The following is a 21,359-nucleotide window of genomic DNA, read 5'->3' as shown; positions in this document are numbered from 1 at the left end:
AAATTAAATGTAGAACATTTTATTTTTACTCAGGATTTTACATCATATTTTATTTGGCTTTTGTTCTTGACTAGACACTTTTGATTTATATTGAAGTCATTGATGAATTTTTTTAAATGTCATATATATTTTATTTTGCTGGTGAAAACTGACTAAATAATCGGGATAATTTTGAGACCGATCCGATACAGATATGGCATTTTTATGGCCGATTCCGATTATATGGTGCAAGAGGTCACATGGGGACCTAAAGAACGGGACCCTCGTCTAAGGACATGGCCACCAGGTCAATCTATATTTTGTTCCAGGATGGTGGGGGATAATAGGTTGAGGGTTATGGACAAACCCTCCATGCATATCAGATCAAGAATATTGTGGTGTGGTTTAATTCTCAATTCTCATACACTTTTGAGCAGAAATATTTGTCTGCACAATTGCATTATTACCTATGGATTATGGATTGTATTCGCAGATGACTAGAATTCAATATAATATGAATAGAAGCTAATCATGAGATACAAATGTAAAGATCTTGTGTGTGTGTGTGTGTGTGTGTGTGTGTGTGTGTGTGTGTGTGGGGGGGGGGGGGTCACCAAATTTCAAGTGAAAGCTCTACTCGCTTGAGTTCATAACACTGATTAGTGTCTACATTTGACCTTTGCGTTAACGCCTGTGACCTCAGCGCCTGAGGATAACCCTCTCACGAACATAATCTTATTGTATTGATTACATCACATATTGCTTACATTAGGCCATTGCTTGAACTGCTGTGAACTGTTGAGCATCACTGAGGTGATTAGACACGACCAACAAGCAGTCAGCAGCTCCTATTTGCATCTAAGATAATTAAAGTAAAAATATTTACAGCAATTAAGGATAACAAAATTACATTTTTCTCTGTTACATCATAAACTCCCAATGCCCGGCAGCCAACAGGCTTCTTTTATTTAAAGTGGAAAATTTGGTATGTTTTTTTTTATTGGCCTAAAATATTGTCTATATGAATCCACTTGCTGACCGGCTGTCTGTATTGAGCAATTTGTTTTATAGGGGTTTATATATGTGACCATAGAATTTGATTATGCTTTATGTAGCATGTGACATGTCAAACTAGGGGGTTTTCATGATCCCAAATCCATTCCAAGCATTAGTTTTGCAAAAAGAAAACACTCCATGCCCTTGGGCTAAAAACGGCCATAACTACTTAGCCCAAATGTGCTGACCTCATCACATTTGTGATGACTGCTATAATTTAAAAAAAAACTACAAAATTTCCCACTTCCCATCCTGCCGGACAAAATTTCCCGCTCCAGGCTGCCGGACTATATGAACTGGTCCAAGATACACAATGCTGAATCAAATATTTAAAGAAAATGATAAAACAACATAAACACATGACTGTGTTCAAGGGTGGGGAGGGCAATCTCTGTTGCTGCACTAGCGAGTAGCGACTCCTACAAGTTAGTTTTCAACAGGCCTAGAGGAACTACAGTGGGTCAGACTAGCGTGTTCCTCCACACATGCTGCACTCTCCCAGTGAAACTCCTCACTAACAGTTGAAAAGAAACAGGTGGCCACACATATACTCATCTACACCCTCCCACATGACCAACTGTAGGGATTAGCAGTAACACACATGAGTGTGGGGAAAATTGGGAATTGGCAAAAAGACTGTATTGAGAAAAGGTGGAAAAAGATAAAGAATATTGTGAAGAAAAAACATTAGAAGCCGAAAATTACGTAAATATTAATCTGCATTAACCTACAGTAAGAGGGTTACATATTTATACTATGCCTGTACAATAAAATATATTTAAATATATATTATATATATGTCTCAGATCATTCACTAAAAGTCAGGGAATAGCTGTGCCAATCAGAATCTCATCTTTCATAGAAGCTTTCAAAACACAAACACACACACACACAAATACACACCGTTTCTGAGCCATGCTTTGACAGTCCCACACAGAATCAAAGCATATAACGTTTGCTTAGTGCATATAGAAAAAAGTCACCTACAAAGTCTGCTAGGGATGCAAATAAAAGAGGAGATGGGCACGGAACAGGGGAGACAATGAAGCCGAAAGGCACCTTCAAGTGACACCTGTTGCAGGGCTGGAAGACCAGGGAGGAGTGATGGAAAGCACAAAGGCAGAGCATTATGGTGCTTTTGTAAAGAGCGAGTAGAATTGTTTGCTTTGGAGGTGTTGTCCTGGTTGCCCCAGCGGCTACGTATTGTAAGGCCTTTGTCTGCTGACACGAACAGGGGTTGTAGGGAAGGAGGGTGGACACCGATGTGTGACTGGACACCTACTGATTTTGCAACCAAAAAGGACAGTTGCAGCATCTAATACTGCATTATTTCACCAACTTTGGCCCAATGATAGCATACTATCACGTACTATTCAGATTCCGAATGGGATCCATGGCCTTATACATTTTGGGGTCCTTGCCATGAAAATACTTGAGAACCACTATTCAGTGGTATGGGAAGCGAAGCATCGGATACAAACGCACCGAGCATGAACTCTTGGGGCTCCCAGAGCAGGCTGTAGTAATACCTATCCTTCTACACCTCTCGGATTGTGTCTTAGCACATCTGCCAGGTTGTCAACAATACGACTGGATTAAGTCATGCTTCAAACAGAAGGTGTAGGTAGGCAGGCACACACACACACACACACACACACACACACACACACACACACACACACACACACACACACACACACACACACACACACACACACACACACACACACACACACACACACACACACACACACACACACACACACACACACACACACACACACACACACACACACACACACACACACACACACACACACACACACACACACACACACACACACACACACAAACTCTTCATGAACATACATGTGCACATGCATAACTTGTATTCAACATAACAAAATGTTTTTATTCCCCTTTTTCAAGTTTGGTCACTTGCAATCAGCCAGCGCTCATTATTTGTGGCGGAAGCCAGTGAATGCCTGACGCAAAACACAGAGCAAGTGGAATCAACCCTGTTCAAACAGCCCGTGGGGTTAAGAGCTGCCATTCCCATGACGAGGCGTGCCAGAGAGCTTTGAAAGTGTGATGAGTCAGGGCAAGCTCTGGAGCAAGTTGTCAGAAATACAGAGTGAGTGTGTCTTGTTTGATTTTTAAGAGCTCCTGTTCTTAAATAGTTGTGTCTGTCAGCACTAATAGATTCCACTAAGAGGCCAGAACAAAGAACTTTCTCATCACTGCTCTACCGGGATTTGTGTGTATGTGTGTGGGTGGGTGGCAGGACTAGGTGTGAGTTAATTGGAAGTGGAAGGATATAGTAGTTGTAAGAGGTATCAGGTACACACATGGTATACTTTCAAGACTGACTAACTGTATATTTACAGGCTGCATGGTGAACCACAGCCGCGAGGGTCTTAGGCATTGTCCGTTTACCATGCTCATCTGTCAGCAGACTCTATTTGCATAAACAACCCACTAGGGACATTACATATATGTGGCCTGCATTCATTAGCGGACCCCTTGAAGCCGTGGCGTGTTTTGACACACTGCGTCTCGGCACTTACAATATTTACACAGGTTCGGGACCACCAACGGCACAGGGCCTTCTCTCCTCCCACTCCAAAACACGTCCCTGTGCATATCTTTAAGCCCTGAATTCACACTTGGCTTTCTAACATGACATTCAAAGGATTGCTCCGGCTTTTACACTTCACCTTTCACCCACACACTCTGTCAAAAGCGATGCAATCCGTCATTCTGAGGGCAGAAAAGCTGAGCTTTTGGAGGGAGATGAGTGAGAAGTTACATGTTTGATCTGTTGAAATATTTGCACAAGGATTCCCAAATGTGAGCGCTTAAGCATATCTGTGGGAGTTTCCCCACATCTGCTGGTGTGTTGCAGCTTCCCACAAGTTCACCTTGGTTATAGCTGCTGTGCTCCTAAGAATAATGTCATTGAGCATTGTTTATTGGTTATTGTTATTAAGGTTACATTAGTGGAAGTTTAAGCTGACCCTGCCTATTGGTGGCATTTGTTCCACCAGAGGTCAAACGATTATCCCTAGATGTCTGTGAATCTATCAGCCATATACCGTACACACAAAATGTAATCACACACACACACACACACAGTCACTCACACGCACACGCACAGTCGCACACACACACACACACACACACACACACACACACCTCTCACTGCGGACAGACGTATGGTGCTGTGGAGTCTGCGATATCTACATATCACTTCCTCAATCCCACGGCTCCCTGAGGCAAGGCCGACACAGTTGTGATTTACAAGCAGGCACAGGACGGGGATGGGCTGAAACTGAGAATGCGCGCTGCCGCTGATACCTGCTGGGACTCCTGCCATGTTCACAGCCAAGCCAGACCCTGTGGCACCTGGTAATTTACCACCGAACAGCAGATACGGGACGCCTTTAAAGTGCTCTCCAACGAGAATGAGATCCACAGTCTTCCTACTGTACCTCCTCAACGGGGCTGCAGCTCGGGGAGACTACACAGAGCTCTGTGCGTTAATATTTCAGTTTGTCCCGATGAAAGGCAATCCACTTAACTTTAGCAGCGTGCCAAGCTAATGCAGGAACGCTTAAAGACAGAACCGAGGAGGTCATCCGCCTGCACCAAAACCTCAAATCGAACCCAAGCCCTGCTTCCAAATGAGAAGCAAATGTTTAACAGAGACAGATTTATGAGATACCATCATTTTAAGTAATGCAAACTATGTACCTCTGTAAAATATATGGCCTCTAAAAGCAAGTGGGCAATGAAAAGAGGGTTGATACAATTAACTACTAATGTAGCTGTCAAGGTATATAGCTATCTGTGATGAAACCGATTCCATTGTAAAGTTCACGAGCAAAACGATACAATTATCTTTCAGCGTACTGTATGAATCATGAATTAGTAAAAGGACATCAATGGTGGGCTGATCAAACTCAAACTACCAGACCCAGGCTCTGCTATCAAAGCTCAGATATACTCCTTCAGTCTGGCTGGACGTCATGACCTTCTCTGGTCATGGTGCAGCCCATCTTACGTGGGTGTCTTCAAATGGGTCGGCCTGTCTGATTCTCCGAGGCTAATACCGCAAACCGCTAGAACTGTTCAGTGGTTTATTTGTATTGTCAACCATTGAAATAAATAAAAATACAAAAACAGGGCTGGAACCTTGCCCAAATTGGGGAGTAATATGTCATTGATGCATCATACTGTAGATGACAGACATCACATACTGGCCAGGGGCCACATGTCCACATAGTAGCCATGACTAGCATCATCATGAAAAAGACAGAATTAACAGTTTAGCTTTGTCAACAAAGGCAGCAAGTTGCATTTCAGAATAATAGAATGACACCAATGAGTTCCATCTAGAGTAGCAGTTCTCCCTGGAGTCAGTCAGTCAGTCAAAGATGAAAATCAGATTAAAAGGCAGAGTAACATCTTTTAAAACACATACAGTGTGATAAGTTCTCTCCTACAATACGCACTAAACTAAAAGGGCATCAGTTCAGGACCTCAACTGACAAATGGTTGCCACAATCACACTTATCGTATTAGGCAGCTTACAGTGTAAGCACTCAAAGATGAGCCTGAATAACGGATGTCTATACCAAGATTAGTCGACTTATGAAATCACATAGGGAGATTAGGTGTCTAATTCCACTGACCCTTGGAAATAAATCTGGGTTTATTATCCAAGGGGCTCCAAACCTATGACTCAAGCCAAGATCTAACAGCTGCTCAAGCAGACGAATTTCAAAAGACCCATCTTCAAGCAATCCAGACAGAGCTATACAGTACATGTTTAAAGAAATTAATTCTATTATCTAGTCACCTTAAGTACCACTGTACACAAACGCGGAAATGCCCTTTTAATTTGACTTTCGGCTGGCATTTGTTATGAGGCACACATTCTGTCGGTCTGTCCAAAATGTTCAAGTAACCAAGAGACAGGAAATCAGGGGGCAGAGAGAGAGGGAGAAGTGACGGGGAGTCTGTTTCAAACGCAACTCGACGACAGACCGGCGCTCTGATCAATGTTTAGTTTTTTTACAATTACATTTGTAACATTTGGAAATGTGGGGGTAGACTTTAGGGCCCATGTGTGACTGCACATTGTACCTTGTAACCTTAATCACCAGGCTATCGCCACAGGTAATTATATTATTATAATATTTAATTGATTGTGTCACGTCTTGTGTGGACAAAATATTTGGAGCAGTAATTCTCCAGTCAGTCACACCCAAGTAGAGGGAAGCCACTGTTTTCGATCCTCTCACTAATGTCTTACAATTCTTTCTTGTTAATTTAATGAATCGACAATTGACCTGTTAACCCATTTCGACCTGAGGACGATTCTACAAATGCCTTCCAAATCCTGACAGTTTTCTGAAAAATCCATGTCTCTATATCAGTCGTTCTCAAACATTTTCATTTGAAGGACCCCCAAAAAATATCCGTATTTGGCCGCCGACCCCCATCTGAAAATATGTTGTTCCAGGGACCCCCCCTAGAAGCAAAGATTTGAGTTAAAAACGTTCGCCCTGAAAGAATATATATTAGATTTGCGCCACATTTTCACGATCTTGAAAAGAAATAGCAGATCTACAAGCTTGTAGCGCTGCACTCGGTGCCGCGCTATGAGCTTGTAGATCTGCTATTTGTCATTAGTTAAAGTATAACATAATTCTTCAAACACCAAAAGGGGTTCCCGTTCAGAATGGGTAAATATGAAGAATTCATGTTTTGACAGTATATTTTATTATTATTAAGAGGCATGTGGATTTATCATTATGGATTCAAACAAATCGAACCTTTCTATCCATTGGAATGGCTTTATTAAAACCTACACAATGTTTAATATAATGATCGTTCAGATGAAAATAATCAGCTTTAATATCCACTGGGGCATGAAAGGTCACTGTACGAGCACTCGCATGGTTCAAACGTAATTTGTGCCACAACAAAACGTGACTATACGACTAGTCTGAGATAAAGGTTGGACAAAAACAACAAAAGCAGGTGTTGGGAAGGGCAAAGGGTCAAGAAACGCACGTGACAAACTTGAGCTTATGAAAAACAATGACCAAATCAGATTAACGTGTTGGAATCCGTGTTTGATGATGCCAAGCAAACTTGGTGAAGTGTGTCGTGCCGCACGCCAACGATGCTGTAGTCAAGTGTACTGTACTCTGTAGATATGGCTCAAGAACACAGCCTGGAGCTGTCTGGCGATTGCATGCAGACAGACTCCAAAAGGTTTAAGTGCAATATGGTGTCTGTCAAAGTTTACAACCCAACAGCCGGAACGTCGAACGCCTTGTGCAAGAAGACCCCTACCAACCAAACAAAGAATATATATATAGGGGACGGGGTGCACGATTATGAAATCATGACCGATATCCAATGCAGGGTCATATATTCCGATACCGACTCTGACCGATTCCGATATTATACAGAGAGGACCGCAATAGAAACAAGCCTATAGTATAGGCCCTAGGGGCTTGGCCCAAAGCATGTTAATAGAGTATTCAATAAATCAATAAATATACTCTTTTCCAAATGTCCTTTGTCACAACTGAATGACTACTGAATGAGATGAGTACAGAATTAAATGTAGAAAAAGATTTGACATCTTTGTTCAAGACTAGAGGTACTGTATTAGAAACTTTTGATTTATATTGAACTCATTGATGAGTTATTTTGACTGTTCATATACCGATATAGCATTTTTATGGCGATTCCGATTATATTGTGTATCCCAAAATAAATATGTATTATTATTTTATAAATTATAATACAATAGTACAATATTGTACAATTTTGTACAATAGTACAAAAGCATATGATCACAGAAACCCATAATCGTAGCAGAACGTGCCGAAAACATCTCCTAGACTCAAGTCAATATATGATCCAGTCGCCTGAATAACTGTCCCTGCTCAGAGAAAACAGGTGTTCCAGTCATTTGAAAAGGGTTTATCCAATAAATGACTTGGAAACAAGGACACAGTACCGCCCACAATTCACTGTCACCAATCAAATGTCACCACAGTTTTCCAATAAAAAACACCACATCTCTATCATCGAGTATTATACCGGAAATTGAAGTTCAATAAATAATTTGACCTCAATCAATAATGTTACTGTGTCAGACTCTAAATTAAAAGAGGGGGTTGGCAAAAGGGCCTTTCTGTGAGGAGTTAGCATGTTCTCCCCTCAGTGGGGGGGCTGGGGGGGAGTATCTTTTTTAAATAAACCATATAAAAAGCATAAATTGTGGTTAAAATAATAATAATAAAATCAGTTTGTCGCCCCAATCAGACTAGTGATAACAGATACCATTACAGTCAATGTGTAGCCCTGTACTCAACATTGCACCATATTACATTCAAGTCACCTGCAGTAGGCCTAAATAAATGGTATCCTCATAGTCACTATGGGCAGGGATTGGGTGACAATATAGCCTTTGCAACAAATTCTATTTTTTATAAAGATAAATAAAAATAAAAAATTATATTAGATTTTTATTTAATAATGAATTTTGATCCTATAGTATTAACGATTAATCGGACCCATGCATCCCCAGTTCCTTCCACGCGCTACGTCCAACTGGGGAAACTCCCCCGTCAGGTGAAAATAACTCCTCATGCACTGAAGGAAGCATGAGGTCAGTCCGTTGCTCGCCCCAGGTTGGCAGAGGGAGTGTAGCACCCAGGATTACATTAGATTAGATAATTGACACCGGGTGGGAAAAAAGTCTTGTGATAATAAAATGTAGGTGGTGACTGTCAGCTCAGAAGGTAGTATACGGTTTGGAAAGTTACAGTTTAACCCTGACTTGACCTGTCAATTGGGGTTAATCTTTCTAATCTGACAGTTCACTGTCATAATCTCAACAATGTTGTCATGCCTTGGTGTACACTGTACAATAAGGAAGTATCACTATATATAAAATAAGAATATTGGTGTATATTTAGGTTTGGCATCAAGATTATTATAATTAATAAAATAAAATAAAGCATTACAAAAACCTTTTTCTCAACCATCTGGGCACCTAGGCCGCCAAGCCAGCCGGATGGCGTGCCGCGGGTTCGACTCCCGAGCCCGACGGCCTTTGTCGCGTGTCACTCCCCATCTCTCTCCCCCTTTCCTGTCAAATTACTGTACCCTATCAATAAAGGCAAAAAACACCAAAAAAACAAACAGGACAAGGGCAGCACGGGACCAGACCAAGGATGCGAATAAATGTGTCGATGCACCAACCAACCGATCAACTTAGACTGCACATCACCAACTGGATGTTTTATTCTATTAAACATAAATAAAGGTCAACATCCACTGTGTTTTCTCCAGTGTTTCTAAGTGTAAATAATCCTAGAAAATTCACATCTTGAACCATACATTATAATAATGACCCTAAACTAGTACGACTTGCTAAACAAGATAAAAACTAATATTTTAATGTTATGCCGCTGTCACTTTAATTTTAACGATTTGCCTCTTCAAAATATTTCATTGATGATCAATGAAATGCACACACATTTTCCCTGTATTTATATTCGATAGTATGGGAAACAGAAGGCAGAGAGAGCAACAGATATACAATACAACACAAGTCTCAAGGCAGAATTGAATCGCAGATGTTATGATTATGTGGTCGACGCATCCGGCCAAATGCCGGCGTCACAACAGTCTTAACTTCTGAAAGAAACTATAAACAACTATAATAATTAAAAATAAGTAATCAATAAAGTTATTGTGGCGACCACATGCAATATTAACTGCCATGCCACATAAACAGATCCTATAGGTGAAGGACATCTCCGTCTGCCTGTAGACTCAAAAGCTGATTAAGGATTTTGTGAATCGATATGGACACAAACATGCATGCATTCAAAAGCATTCCAGAAAGCTGTCTCAATTCTACCACAACTCATTTCTACCACAACTGTAAGGCAGATTGGGAGCTGTGAGGGGCGGGGGTGAGTATTGATTGAGATCTACAAAGGCCTCCAGGCACAACCGGTGTTCTCTTTGTGCACGATAGAGAAGTTAAGTTACAAACCCCAGAATAAAGCATTAATCTAACGTAATTTGTTTTATGTTCCCAGATTAATTTAAGAGTGCCCGCTTAATGTTGCGAACACCCGACGGGAATATTTTATTATCTTCATGCATCAAGCACCCAATCAATTATTACAGTGTTAGACATTGTTTTGCATGCCACCTCCATCTGTCACATACACTTCTGGTTTTAAGCACCAGGAAGGGAAAAACAATGAGGCAAAGACACTATACAAAATATCTTATTTTTAAATGTAGTCCATTAGGAGGCCTGTCCATCCTTCACCTAATATTTCATGTCATCACAAACAATTTTGGCATGTGATTTCAACCATAGGTGACCATTTTCTCAATCTCTAATCTATCTTTTTCTCGATTCTGTGGGTGGTGGTGCATGGCCGTTCTTAGTTGGAGTGATTTGTCTGGTTGATTCCGATAACGAACGAGACTCCGGCTTGTTAACTAGTTTCGCGGCCCCGTGTGGTCGGCGACTAACTTCTTAGAGGGACAAGTGGCGTTCAGCCACACGAGAAGGAGACAGGTCTGTGATGCCCTTAGATGTCCGGGGCTGCACGCTCCATTACGTAGCTACTGTATGTGTGTCCCTATGCGTGTCTTATGTGTACGTCTGTCCAAGCACGGAAAGCTGCAACACGGTAACTGTCATTTCTCGACCGCTTTCGCGCGGCAAGGCTTGCCGGGAACTGGGCAGGCCCCCTGGGCACGTTCCTGGGGGTCTGAATGTTCTGGGGAGCCCCCCACACAGTCACTCTACAATACACAGTACACTACAATACAATAGAGAGCACAGTAACTATAACAATAAATGTATAGTTGCACCGCTCGGTTCACACAGGTGTGATTTTTTGTTTTTACAGTCTGTCACACAATACACAGTGCCTATCTCTGCTAACCACACTGTTGCCCTGGCCACGGTGTACTGTAGACAATCACGTCAAACACATGCAAAGGCACGAGCAATCCACAAGTTCTGCATTCTCTCTGGTTAACAGGTGCCCCGCCCCGTCAACCAGTGCTAGTGTAGTTACAAAAAACACCACCTGTCGGCTTCACACTCATGAACACACCCAATTGTATATAATGAATAAATCCATGGGTGACTGAGGTTATACAATTCCACCATTTAAGATTCATGTTATCGAAGTAAGTTATGGATTTATGCAGTTAACGTCCGCTTAATTAAATCAAAGCGCCTCCTTGCCTTGGAGAAATGGATGTGCTCTTAGCCTCTTACAGACTAGTACATTCTTTCCTCAGTTATTCCTCATTATTTGCCTCCTGTTTTGGACTTTTTTTGTTTTATGCTTTTTTATTGTATGCTCTGTTATGATGTCTTGTGTAATGTAATGTAATGTACAATTTTGTTTAATCCTGTACACTGTACAGCACTTTGGTCAGTAAATGGTCCTTTTATCCAAAGTGTTTTAGGCAGATTGTGCATTACTAACCAACTAGCCTGAGCTAACGCTCTGAACCCCCCCCCCCCCCCCCCCTAGCCTGGGTAAACCCACTCCCCCTGCTGGACAACATTTTATTCTCCCCTCAGGCAGAATGCAAATCTGGCGAGGGGGGAGGGGTTTACCCAGGCTACCCCCCCCCCCAATGCAGCACTGTTATTGTGTCGACCAGAAGCCGAAACCACTGGTTGCTGGAGTATTCTAACCCTAACGGACTGTCAAAGTTATTTCCACATGTCGGCACACGTTGGTTTTTGTCTTAGACGGTGTGGTGGGTTCTTCAGCCATTCTCCTCATTTTCCTCGCATAGCCTCGTTTGAAGTTTGACTGGTAATGATTTCCTCACGGTGTTATTTTGAGGGGTGCACACCGCTCAGAGCCCTGACGTCACATCATTTGGAGCGATCCCACTTTTAGGCCAGTGCAGCCCATGCGTAAATCCAGGCTTTCATTTTCCGCGCAGACGAAATAAAAGCCTGGGTATCGAGGCTAGGCACCAACCTGCACACATATTCAGAGCCTTGGACAAGGACACTTGGACACCAACTCTGGGGGAGCCCTGGATCCAACTGGGAACCTCACGGTTTTCCCATACATCCGGTCTTCCGGCCCCCCTACCCCTGAGCCACTGCCACCAAAGGTCGGCCTTTGGTTGTTTTTAAATGTGCTTTATAAATAAAATTGACTTGACTTGACTTAATTACCTCCACCAGGCCGGACGGCCAAAGGCCAGACATTATTCTTCACCCCCGACTGCTGTACCGATCGGTGTGAAACATTGCACACACACTCCCAGTAGGCCAAGGAAGAGCCTCCGCCCTCCACCCCAATTCTTTTCCAAATCTGCGTCATGATGGTGCTGTAATAGATAGCCTGCTTCATGTTTTGAAAAAAAGAAAATGGTCCATGACACATCTCCCAATTCTTCCCGACAAGATTTTCATCCTTATTGCATTTTCCTCAACACACAATTTATGCAAGTAATACTACATATTTTGTCTAACTGACTCCAAAATTTGCCAGAGCGTATGTACTGTAGTAGGCCTTGTGTCTGTGTACTGTAGTTTCTAAGAGGTTTACTTTCTGTGTTGGAGATTTGTGTGCATCTATGCACGCATACACACAGACACACACACGCGCACGCACACACACACACACACACCTGGTCTGACGATGGGTTTGGAGGGTAGTGGACCTGAGCTGCGATGAAGGAAGCAGAGCGTGTTGGTCCCTGAGCCTTACAGCCCTTGCACTGCAGAAACCTGGTGACACAGCCTTCCTCAGGGCTCCAGATGGCATTATATGCTGCATGAATGAGAATGATTGGGAAAAGGAAAAGACTTCAATATATTCTCAGATATGAAAGCAAAATCTGTATTATAACATACTACTAACGAACAAGGATGAATTACATGTTACACTACTGTATGTGAATATTGTTTTTTCTACTACTGATACAGGATACAGGAATTGCAGTACATTTCAAACAACAAATAAACTGCTGTAAATTCTGCTGCCCCCCCCCCCCCCCCCCCCCAAGTGAAATGTGAATGTTTTCAAATGTAGCTAACAACAGATGAAAATAACTACATCCCCGCACAGTCATTTATGTGGCAAGACTAGAAACAACAAACAACAAAGTACAGCATATCTCATCACAAGCCCCTGTTGAACCCACCAGTTACGGTGTTATCACTGTAGGGCTGCAAAGCCCGTCTAATGGCCTGCCCGGCCGAAGCACTCTGGACCAGCAGCAGCACCGATGAGTTGTGAGGCGCTGAGTGTTGACGTGGTGCACACTGGCAGTAATCTGTAGTGGGTGCTACATGCCAACGTGTGTTGTTGCTCAGAGGAGCTAAATGTTCCATTTCACTCACAGTGCTTAGCAAGGCCCCTGTGAAGTGAAATCACAAAGTCAGTCAACCGTAACTTTTATTAACGGAACATATGGGCAATTTTGTTACATTTTTGTCATTTTTTGACAGCCCCTCGCCAGCCCCTCACACCTTTTGTCCACACACGTCTCATATTTGCCATTGACAATGAAAGGAGAAATTAGGTCAAAAATGTCTGCCAAATATGACGTAAATTTGTGGCAACACATTAAATGCCATTGACAATGAAGGGAACAGCAATGTCCGTGTCCGCCTATCTATGTGACGTTAACCCACCCATGCGCCTATGTGACTGTGAGCACCAGTAGCTATGACTATTAGTACCAGTAGGGGCGCTGTTGTGCCAGAAACAGAGAGAGTGCTGCACTGTTGCATGCTAATGAGAGAGAGAGAGAGAGAGAGAGAGAGAGAGAGAGAGAGAGAGAGAGAGAACTAGAAAGGGGACTTCTGACAATTATACTTTTAGACCAGTGCCATCGTTGATAGGCTTTTTGTTTGTTTTTTATTACCCTGAAACCAGTGTGAAGACTGGCTCCTCTAATAATCTGCCCACTGTGCCCAGCCAATGGTTGGTGACCAAAAGCATTGTTTGAATAGAGTATTTAGCGCCGGCCTCCTCCTTTTGTTTATGTTGCACTATCTGCTTTTAAGGTTGTGATGCTCATCTCACCGAAACTACAGCCATTACACATAGTGACTATGTGAAGAATCTGGCTGGACAGGAAAATAACCCCCTGGCAAACGTTTCAGGTCAGGCAGGAAGGACGTTTGTTGACATTAACTCCACCCTTCTTGAAGGCAGCCTTATAACTGAAGACTGAAGTGACCCAGCCATTATCCCGCTTTATAGCCGAGCTGAACTGAAGAGAAAACCTTGCCTTACTTTTTTAACTGACTCATAGAGATCAAGAGAACGCTTCGCCATGGTGTCAATGGGACGACAGATGCTGGGCTTTGCCCTGGCTATCATCGGCTTCCTGGGGACCATTATAGTGTGCGCCCTGCCCATGTGGAAGGTGACGGCCTTCATCGGAGCCAACATCGTGACGGCGCAGACTTTCTGGGAAGGCCTGTGGATGAACTGCGTGATGCAAAGTACGGGTCAGATGCAGTGCAAGATCTACGACTCTCTGCTGGCGCTGCCCCAAGACCTGCAGGCGGCCAGAGCTCTGACGGTCATTGCCATCATCGCATCGGCGTTCGGGGTCCTGCTGGGAGTCGCCGGGGGCAAATGCACTAACTTTGTGGAGGAGGAGAGCGCCCAAGCCAGGGTGGCCATCGCGGCTGGGATTGTCTTCATCATCGCCGGTGTCATGGTGCTCATCCCTGTCTCCTGGTCCGCAAACACCATCATCAGGGATTTCTACAACCCACTCATGACCAACGCCCAGCGGAGGGAGCTGGGAGCGGCCTTGTACATCGGCTGGGGCACCGCTGGCCTCCTCATCTTGGGAGGGGCCCTTCTCTGCAGCTCCTGCCCGCCTAAAGATGACAACAACTATCCGGTCAAGTACTCCCAGGCTAGGTCTACAGCCCCCAGCCAAGCCTACGTCTGAGAGGACTGCTTACCCGATTTTTTTGTACTGTGAGAGCGCCACAAGTTGGTAAAATGATGTGTCCAATCTTTAAAGTCCCTGAATTCTTTTGGAAAATGACAAGAAAAAATCACACAGGTGTGATTTTTATTTATCAGTCAATGCAACAAACACACATGTGTGAAGTGAGGGGGGGGCTTTTTTGTGCTTTCGTCCATAGTCCACAGACTTGGCTGCTACATAACGAGGTGGCAGCCATTGTCTTTTTATTGTCCGTTTTAAAGGAAAACTTCAATCAAGGTTTATATTTTAGGTTATTAGAGAAAGATGAGTGTTATTTTTTTTTTCATTTGCTGCTTTCTTTTGTTTTAGGGATTTTAGCTGTTTTTGACAGGGGGGCGGGGGCATTCGAGCATGGGACTCTGGTTTCCCTCCCACCCCTGCCCCCTAGGGAGTGTCACCGGACATTTTTGTTGTTATGTTCCATAAACTCTGCACTTTATATTTATACTTCCTGCACGGTGTTGTATTTGTGTTGTACTTGCGCCACAAGTTCGTAAAATGATGTGTCCAATCTTTAAAGTCCCTGAATTATTTTGGAAAATGACACAAGAAAAAATCACACGGGTGTGATTTTTATTTATCAGTCAATGCAACAAACATTGGGAATATTATGCGGGGGTGTTTCTCTGCTAAGGGTACAGGACAACTTCACCGCGTTGTGGGGTTGATGGACGGGGCCATGTACCGTAAGATCTTGGACAAGAACCTCCTTCCCTCAACCAGAGCACTGAAGATGGGTCGTGGATGGGTCTTCCAGCACGACCCAAAACATACGGCCAAGGCAACAAAGGAGTGGCTCAAGAAGAAGCACATTAAGGTCATGGAGTGGTCTAGCCAGTCTCCAGACCTTAATCCCATAGAAAATCTGTGGAGGGAGCTGAAGCTTCGAGTTGCCAAGCGACAGCCTCGAAACCTTCAGGATTTGGAGAGGATCTGTAAAAAGGAGTGGAACAAAATTCCTCCTGAGGTGTGTGCAAACCTGGTGACCAACTACAATAAACGTCTGACTTCTGTGCTTGCCAACAAGGGTTTCTCCACCAAGTATTAAGTCATGATGTGCTTGGGGATCAAATACTTATTTCACTTGATCAAATGGAATTTAATTAATAACCTTTATATAATGTTTTTTTCTGGACTTTTTTGTTGATATTCTGTCTCTATCTGTTAAAATAAAAGTACCATAAAATGATAGACCGCTCATTTCTTTGTATTAGGGCAAATTGACAAAATCAGCAGGGGATCAAATAATTATTTCCTTCACGATGATCCATGTATGCTTATCCAGGGTTAGATGAGGTCAGTGTCGTGATCTTCATATATGGAGATGGCCATTTATGGTGGTGTGACGTGTCACGAGGCGTGAGCATATAATGGTGACATGTCATGAGAGGTGTGACCATATATGGAGACGTGATGTCATGAGGCGTGACCATATATGGAGACATGATGTCATGTGGCATGACCATATATTGAGGCATGGGTGACGGACGGACGGGAGATGCAGGTTTTCATAGTAAATGCGGCCTATGGTCGCAATTAGACTAGCTAGCCATGTACCCAAAACCTGAATGGACATTTTCCAAAAAGTATCAAAGACGGGGTCTAATAACACTGTGGCTTCCCTTTAGATCTCTTATGTCGTCTCTTATCACTCCCAAAAATGGAGGGATAGATATCAAATTAAGCATTCACAAACTGTGAAACATACTGAAGACACCTAGACAGCTCCTGCCCTTCTGTAGGAGTCACAAAAATACACATTTCAGAACCACTGATAAAAACTACTGGCAGTGGCACATAATACGGGGACCAACAGTGTCCAACAATTCATTGACCGAACAATGTCTAACTCATTATGTTATACTTTAGCTATTGAAAAATAGCAGATCTACAAGCTCATAGCGTGGCATGAGCTTGTAGGTCTGCTATTGTTGAAAAATCTTAAAAATGTGGCACAAATCTTTGAATATATACGTTTTTTAACTAAAATCTTTGCTTCTGAGGGGTTCCTGGAAGGACATATTTTCAGATGGGGGTCGGTGACCAATTACATATCATTTTTGGGGTCCTTGACATGAAATATTGAGCACCACACTGATACAGAAGATTTCAAGATGTCAAGATTTGGAAGACCTTTTTTTTATTTCGACATCAGGCCTAAATGGGCTAAGGGGCAGGGTGAGTAGTTGTGTATATCCTTCATACGTCTGGAACAACCACCACAATATTTATGTTCTAGGGCTGGTAAATAAATATTCTAAATTGTTCCTTGAATAGAGGCATGCATGAAGCGAGTGGCAAAGTGAGTTTAGCATAGTTTAATGTCATTTCATGCAATCAGACTTTTCTGTTTGGATGTATGGGGCTGTCAAGGTCGAGGAAGTAGTTTTTTTTTGCCACTCAGTAGCATTCCCGCATAACTTCCAGGTATGATGATGTCACGCGCATACTCTCTATATGTAACCTCGCCTCACCAGGCTTTCCACCACCTCGGAGGAAAGCCTGGTCTCTGTTTCAAAAGTCCGTATGATCCGGGCGGGAGCGGATGATATCGTTACGTCATGTTGTAGTATTGTTTTGTAGTCGACAGGAACTTCCTTTTCCCTCTCAATAAAAGCTCTCGTAGCCTGTAGCTTTTATTGAGAGGGAAAGGGAAGTTGCTGCCGCCTGTTGTTCCTGTCTGTCAACTACAAAACAATACTACAACATGACGTAACGATATCATCCGCTCCCGCCCGAATCATATACAGAAATGAAATGGTGCCCAGGATACTCTATATGCAGAAGAAATGTATATTTGATTCTAAAAATGTATATTCAAATTAAAAATATATATTTTTTTAGGTGTATTTGACAGGGACAATACAAAAATGTATCAAGTTATAAAAACAAATAAATATATCTTTATTAGATCCGAGCAGTGCGCGCGCTGTCCCTCTTCCTGTATCCTGTTTTTATCATTTTCATTTTCTATGGGAAAAATATATATACAAATATTAAGATTAGATATTTCGGGCCAATTATTTAAGACCAATATCCAAATTCCAATGTTCACAATATAGCTGTAGCAGCCTGATTTAACTTTGCTCTGAGCAGGGAGAACATCGCATCTTACAATTCATTTGAAGTTACCTTTCACCAGTGGTAGTAGCTCTAGGGAACACACAGCACAGTACAATCCCACAGCACATGGTTTCTGTGTTTTCAGCTGCTGTAAATGAAGTAAAAGGTGTACCACAAGCTTTCTATATCTGACTAGAATAGACACAACACAAGTAATCTGAACAAAGGTTTATCTGAGAAACGCTTACATTGCACTAAACATTCCACAACCAAAAAAGTCAAAGTCCCGGATATATAACAAATAATATTAAAGTCACACCTTTGATTTTGGAGTGGCCTGAACTCTCCTGTTCTTCTGCTTGCAGGACCGCTGTATTTTTATGCCTTTATAAACACACACACACACACACAAAAACCACATGTATAATTAATTTCTTCACTTATGTTCATGAGCCTTTGCTTAATGTGCAAAAAGCCAGGTGGCAGTAGTTATGCTAGCACAAAACAAACATTCTAGCATAAATTTAATACTTTCATTTTAACCGTTTTAACCTTCGAAAATGTGTCAAGTCCCAAGTGCCTTTTTAATGGCCTTTAGCATAGGGCATGCATCTTTTGGCTCATCAAAATACATACCATTTCATGTATAATTAATAGTGCACTGATGATTGGCCACAGCCTGAAATGTCTGCACTCTTGTCAACCGCATAAAAAATGATCTTCTTGGTTGATCTTAAGTGTTTTTAGACTGAGTATCCTGGTTACTCAGTGGAGGCTTAGAGGGCAGCAAAGTTAAGATGGTTCATGTTAAATCCAAAATCTAATTTAGCACGCACACACAGCACTCGTTTCTACATGACTCCGGGCAGCGCACCCCTCCACCTCAGTTCTTCTGCCCCTTTTTCCATACGGTTGTCGATGTCACGTTTTTTGCTTTTTCTGGTTTTATCCTCGTAGCAGTTTTTGTATTGACCCATTTACAAATGTCAATGAAGCTCGTTTGTTAAATGTAGGCTATACAATTGTTCAATCCTGCTATGCAGTAGGCTATATTAAAGCTGCTGTAAGCAATAATGTCAAAATTGTTATGCCATTTTTTATATTTATTTTGTGGTATTCAGACAGCCAGCAATGAGTAAAAGGCTCTCAAAAACAAAGTCTCTATGACACATCTAGAGGCCACAATCTGCATTCAAGGATGTTTCTAGAAGCTTTGTCAATCAGGAAGTAGACAGGCAAAACGACCAATGACAAAGCTTCTAGGAAAATCTTTTAATGCAAATTGGGGCCCGTAGATGAGTCACAAAGACAAAAAATTTTACATATTGCTTATAGTTATGATTGCCTGTAGTTATGTACATAATAGCCTACTTCGTCAGTGGGATTCAGCGTTTTAGCCAAGGCGATGTAATTAAGCATAATACAATTTGAAAATGTATCGCTCTTCAGCGGCTGGCTTTTCCCCATTGCGGTCCTTTTCATAATTCAGTGTTTCAGCCAAAAATAATAATAATATATATAATTTTCATTCCATACCAAAACTGTCGCGTGCACACACACAGACGCGCGCACGCACGTATCTACGTGTACATTATCATCAGCAAACCTTACCGGTACCTGGCGTCTTCATGTCTTGACCTCCAGGACCATCTACTGGTAGAGCAGGCAGATTACACCATGTTTCTCCATCATCTTGAATATCTAATCTACTTTTGAATTTAGGAGGGACAAAGTCAATCTCCACCACCACGGTAGGACCAACAGGGCTGTCAGTCACTTTTTCCATGCCCTTCAATGACCTCTCGCACCCAGAGGAGCTTAGTGAATCCTTCAACCTGGAGCACACGGTCAGATCATCGAGGCCCTGTTTGAGGCAACATCGAGTCTCCAAACTCCTGTCCTCGTCTCTGACAAATGCCGTTTCATGTGCCAACAATGGAGCTACGGTATTCGGTGCAACGGCCTCTTTAGCTTTAGGACCAGTTGTCTTTCTGGCGCTCCTCCTGACCCTGGATGGAGATTTGGGATCGGGGGCTGCTTTAGCCTGCCCTTTCGTCCTCTGGCTGCATCTGGTCCGAGCCTTGTGAATTGGATCTCTTCCTGCACCAAGGGCCAGGTCACCATGGCCTGTCGGTAAAATTCGTCAACACACAGTACTTAATCTGGCCTCTTTTCACAGCAGCTATTTTGATGGGTATAAAGCTCAGCTGAAGGTAACGACTTCGACTTTGGATGTGTTCACTTTTCATACAATAGGCGTAGACCAAACACGCTTCAAAGAAGTCAAAGATCATACATGACAAAACATAAGATGGTAACGTGAAATAGAAAATGACAAACCCAGAACCAAGAAAATAATGTATTAGAATAAAACCAAGGTACAATAAAAGGTAAACCTAACCCAATTATTTCCTTACACCCCTCAACATGGCTGTGAAAAGGGGGCAATAACACCACCATACTGTACTACCATACTACTCAAGATTGCTCAATTTAACTAGAAAACAAGGTGTAAATTGCAGGCTATAGCTAGGACATTACATGAGTAGCAATAAAAAAGGAAATTATATAAATTATCTGTCTCTTTGTATATATTGACACAGTCACACACACACACAGTCACACACACAGTCAGTCAGTCAGTCAGTCACACACACACACACACACACACACACACACACACACACACACACACACACACACACACACACACACACACACACACACACACACACACACACACACACACACTATAAATATAAAATGACTATAAACTGATTGTACTCCGGATAATTACATAAAAAGGGGAAAACCACAGACATTAGTCTTTCAGTGTAGACAACCTATTAGGGCTCTTTTAACACACATTTGCTTGCCTTCTCCGTGCGCATTCCTTCGAGACCGACGTTAACGAGCAGCCATGTGCAATTACATAAGCATGGGTCCCAGTACAGCAGCTGATGAGCAACGGAAAGGCTTTAATGAAATAGTTGTCTGCTCTACGCTCCCCTGAGCAAACAACACATTGCTCAAGTTGTAACAGTAATGAGACAAATCATGTCTAATCACGTTGAATTTGTTCGTATCCCTCCACCTTAACCCATCACATGATGTTGTTTTTAACATGACTACAGCACTTTTGTCCATAAATTAGCAAATTGAGCTTCTTTTTTTTCTCCGCGCAAACTGGGAAGGAA

The 21,359-nt window shown here is 42.5% G+C and overlaps 2 protein-coding genes across 2 annotated transcripts in view; one reads left to right on the top strand and one right to left on the bottom strand.

Annotated features, from left to right (window-relative positions):
* The first annotated feature begins 14,356 nt into the window (after nucleotides 1-14,356).
* On the top strand, nucleotides 14,357-15,151 carry LOC310865060 (claudin-4-like). The gene has a single exon (XM_083774014.1). The coding sequence runs from the start codon at nucleotides 14,425-14,427 to the stop codon at nucleotides 15,055-15,057; it is 633 nt and encodes a 210-aa protein (XP_083630140.1). The 5' UTR covers nucleotides 14,357-14,424; the 3' UTR covers nucleotides 15,058-15,151.
* Nucleotides 15,152-19,759: 4,608 nt separating this feature from the next.
* brip1 (BRCA1 interacting helicase 1) overlaps nucleotides 19,760-21,359 on the bottom strand; it is a gene marked incomplete at its 3' end in the record, with an annotated part of 44,797 nt that continues 43,197 nt past the window's right edge. The window contains exon 21 of the mRNA XM_083773156.1: nucleotides 19,760-20,289. Coding sequence (XP_083629282.1) covers nucleotides 19,760-20,289 — 530 coding nt within the window. The remainder of the gene's footprint in view (nucleotides 20,290-21,359) is intronic.

Source organism: Protomyctophum parallelum (genome assembly GCF_964188405.1).
Source record: "Protomyctophum parallelum genome assembly, chromosome: 9".
Classification (NCBI taxonomy): Eukaryota; Metazoa; Chordata; class Actinopteri; order Myctophiformes; family Myctophidae; genus Protomyctophum; species Protomyctophum parallelum.
This window is presented reverse-complemented; position numbering and strand designations above follow the sequence as displayed.

Bases quoted from the DNA above. Each gene is read 5' to 3' on its own strand.
- LOC310865060 (XM_083774014.1), top strand. From the start codon at position 14,425: ATGGTGTCAATGGGACGACAGATGCTGGGCTTTGCCCTGGCTATCATC.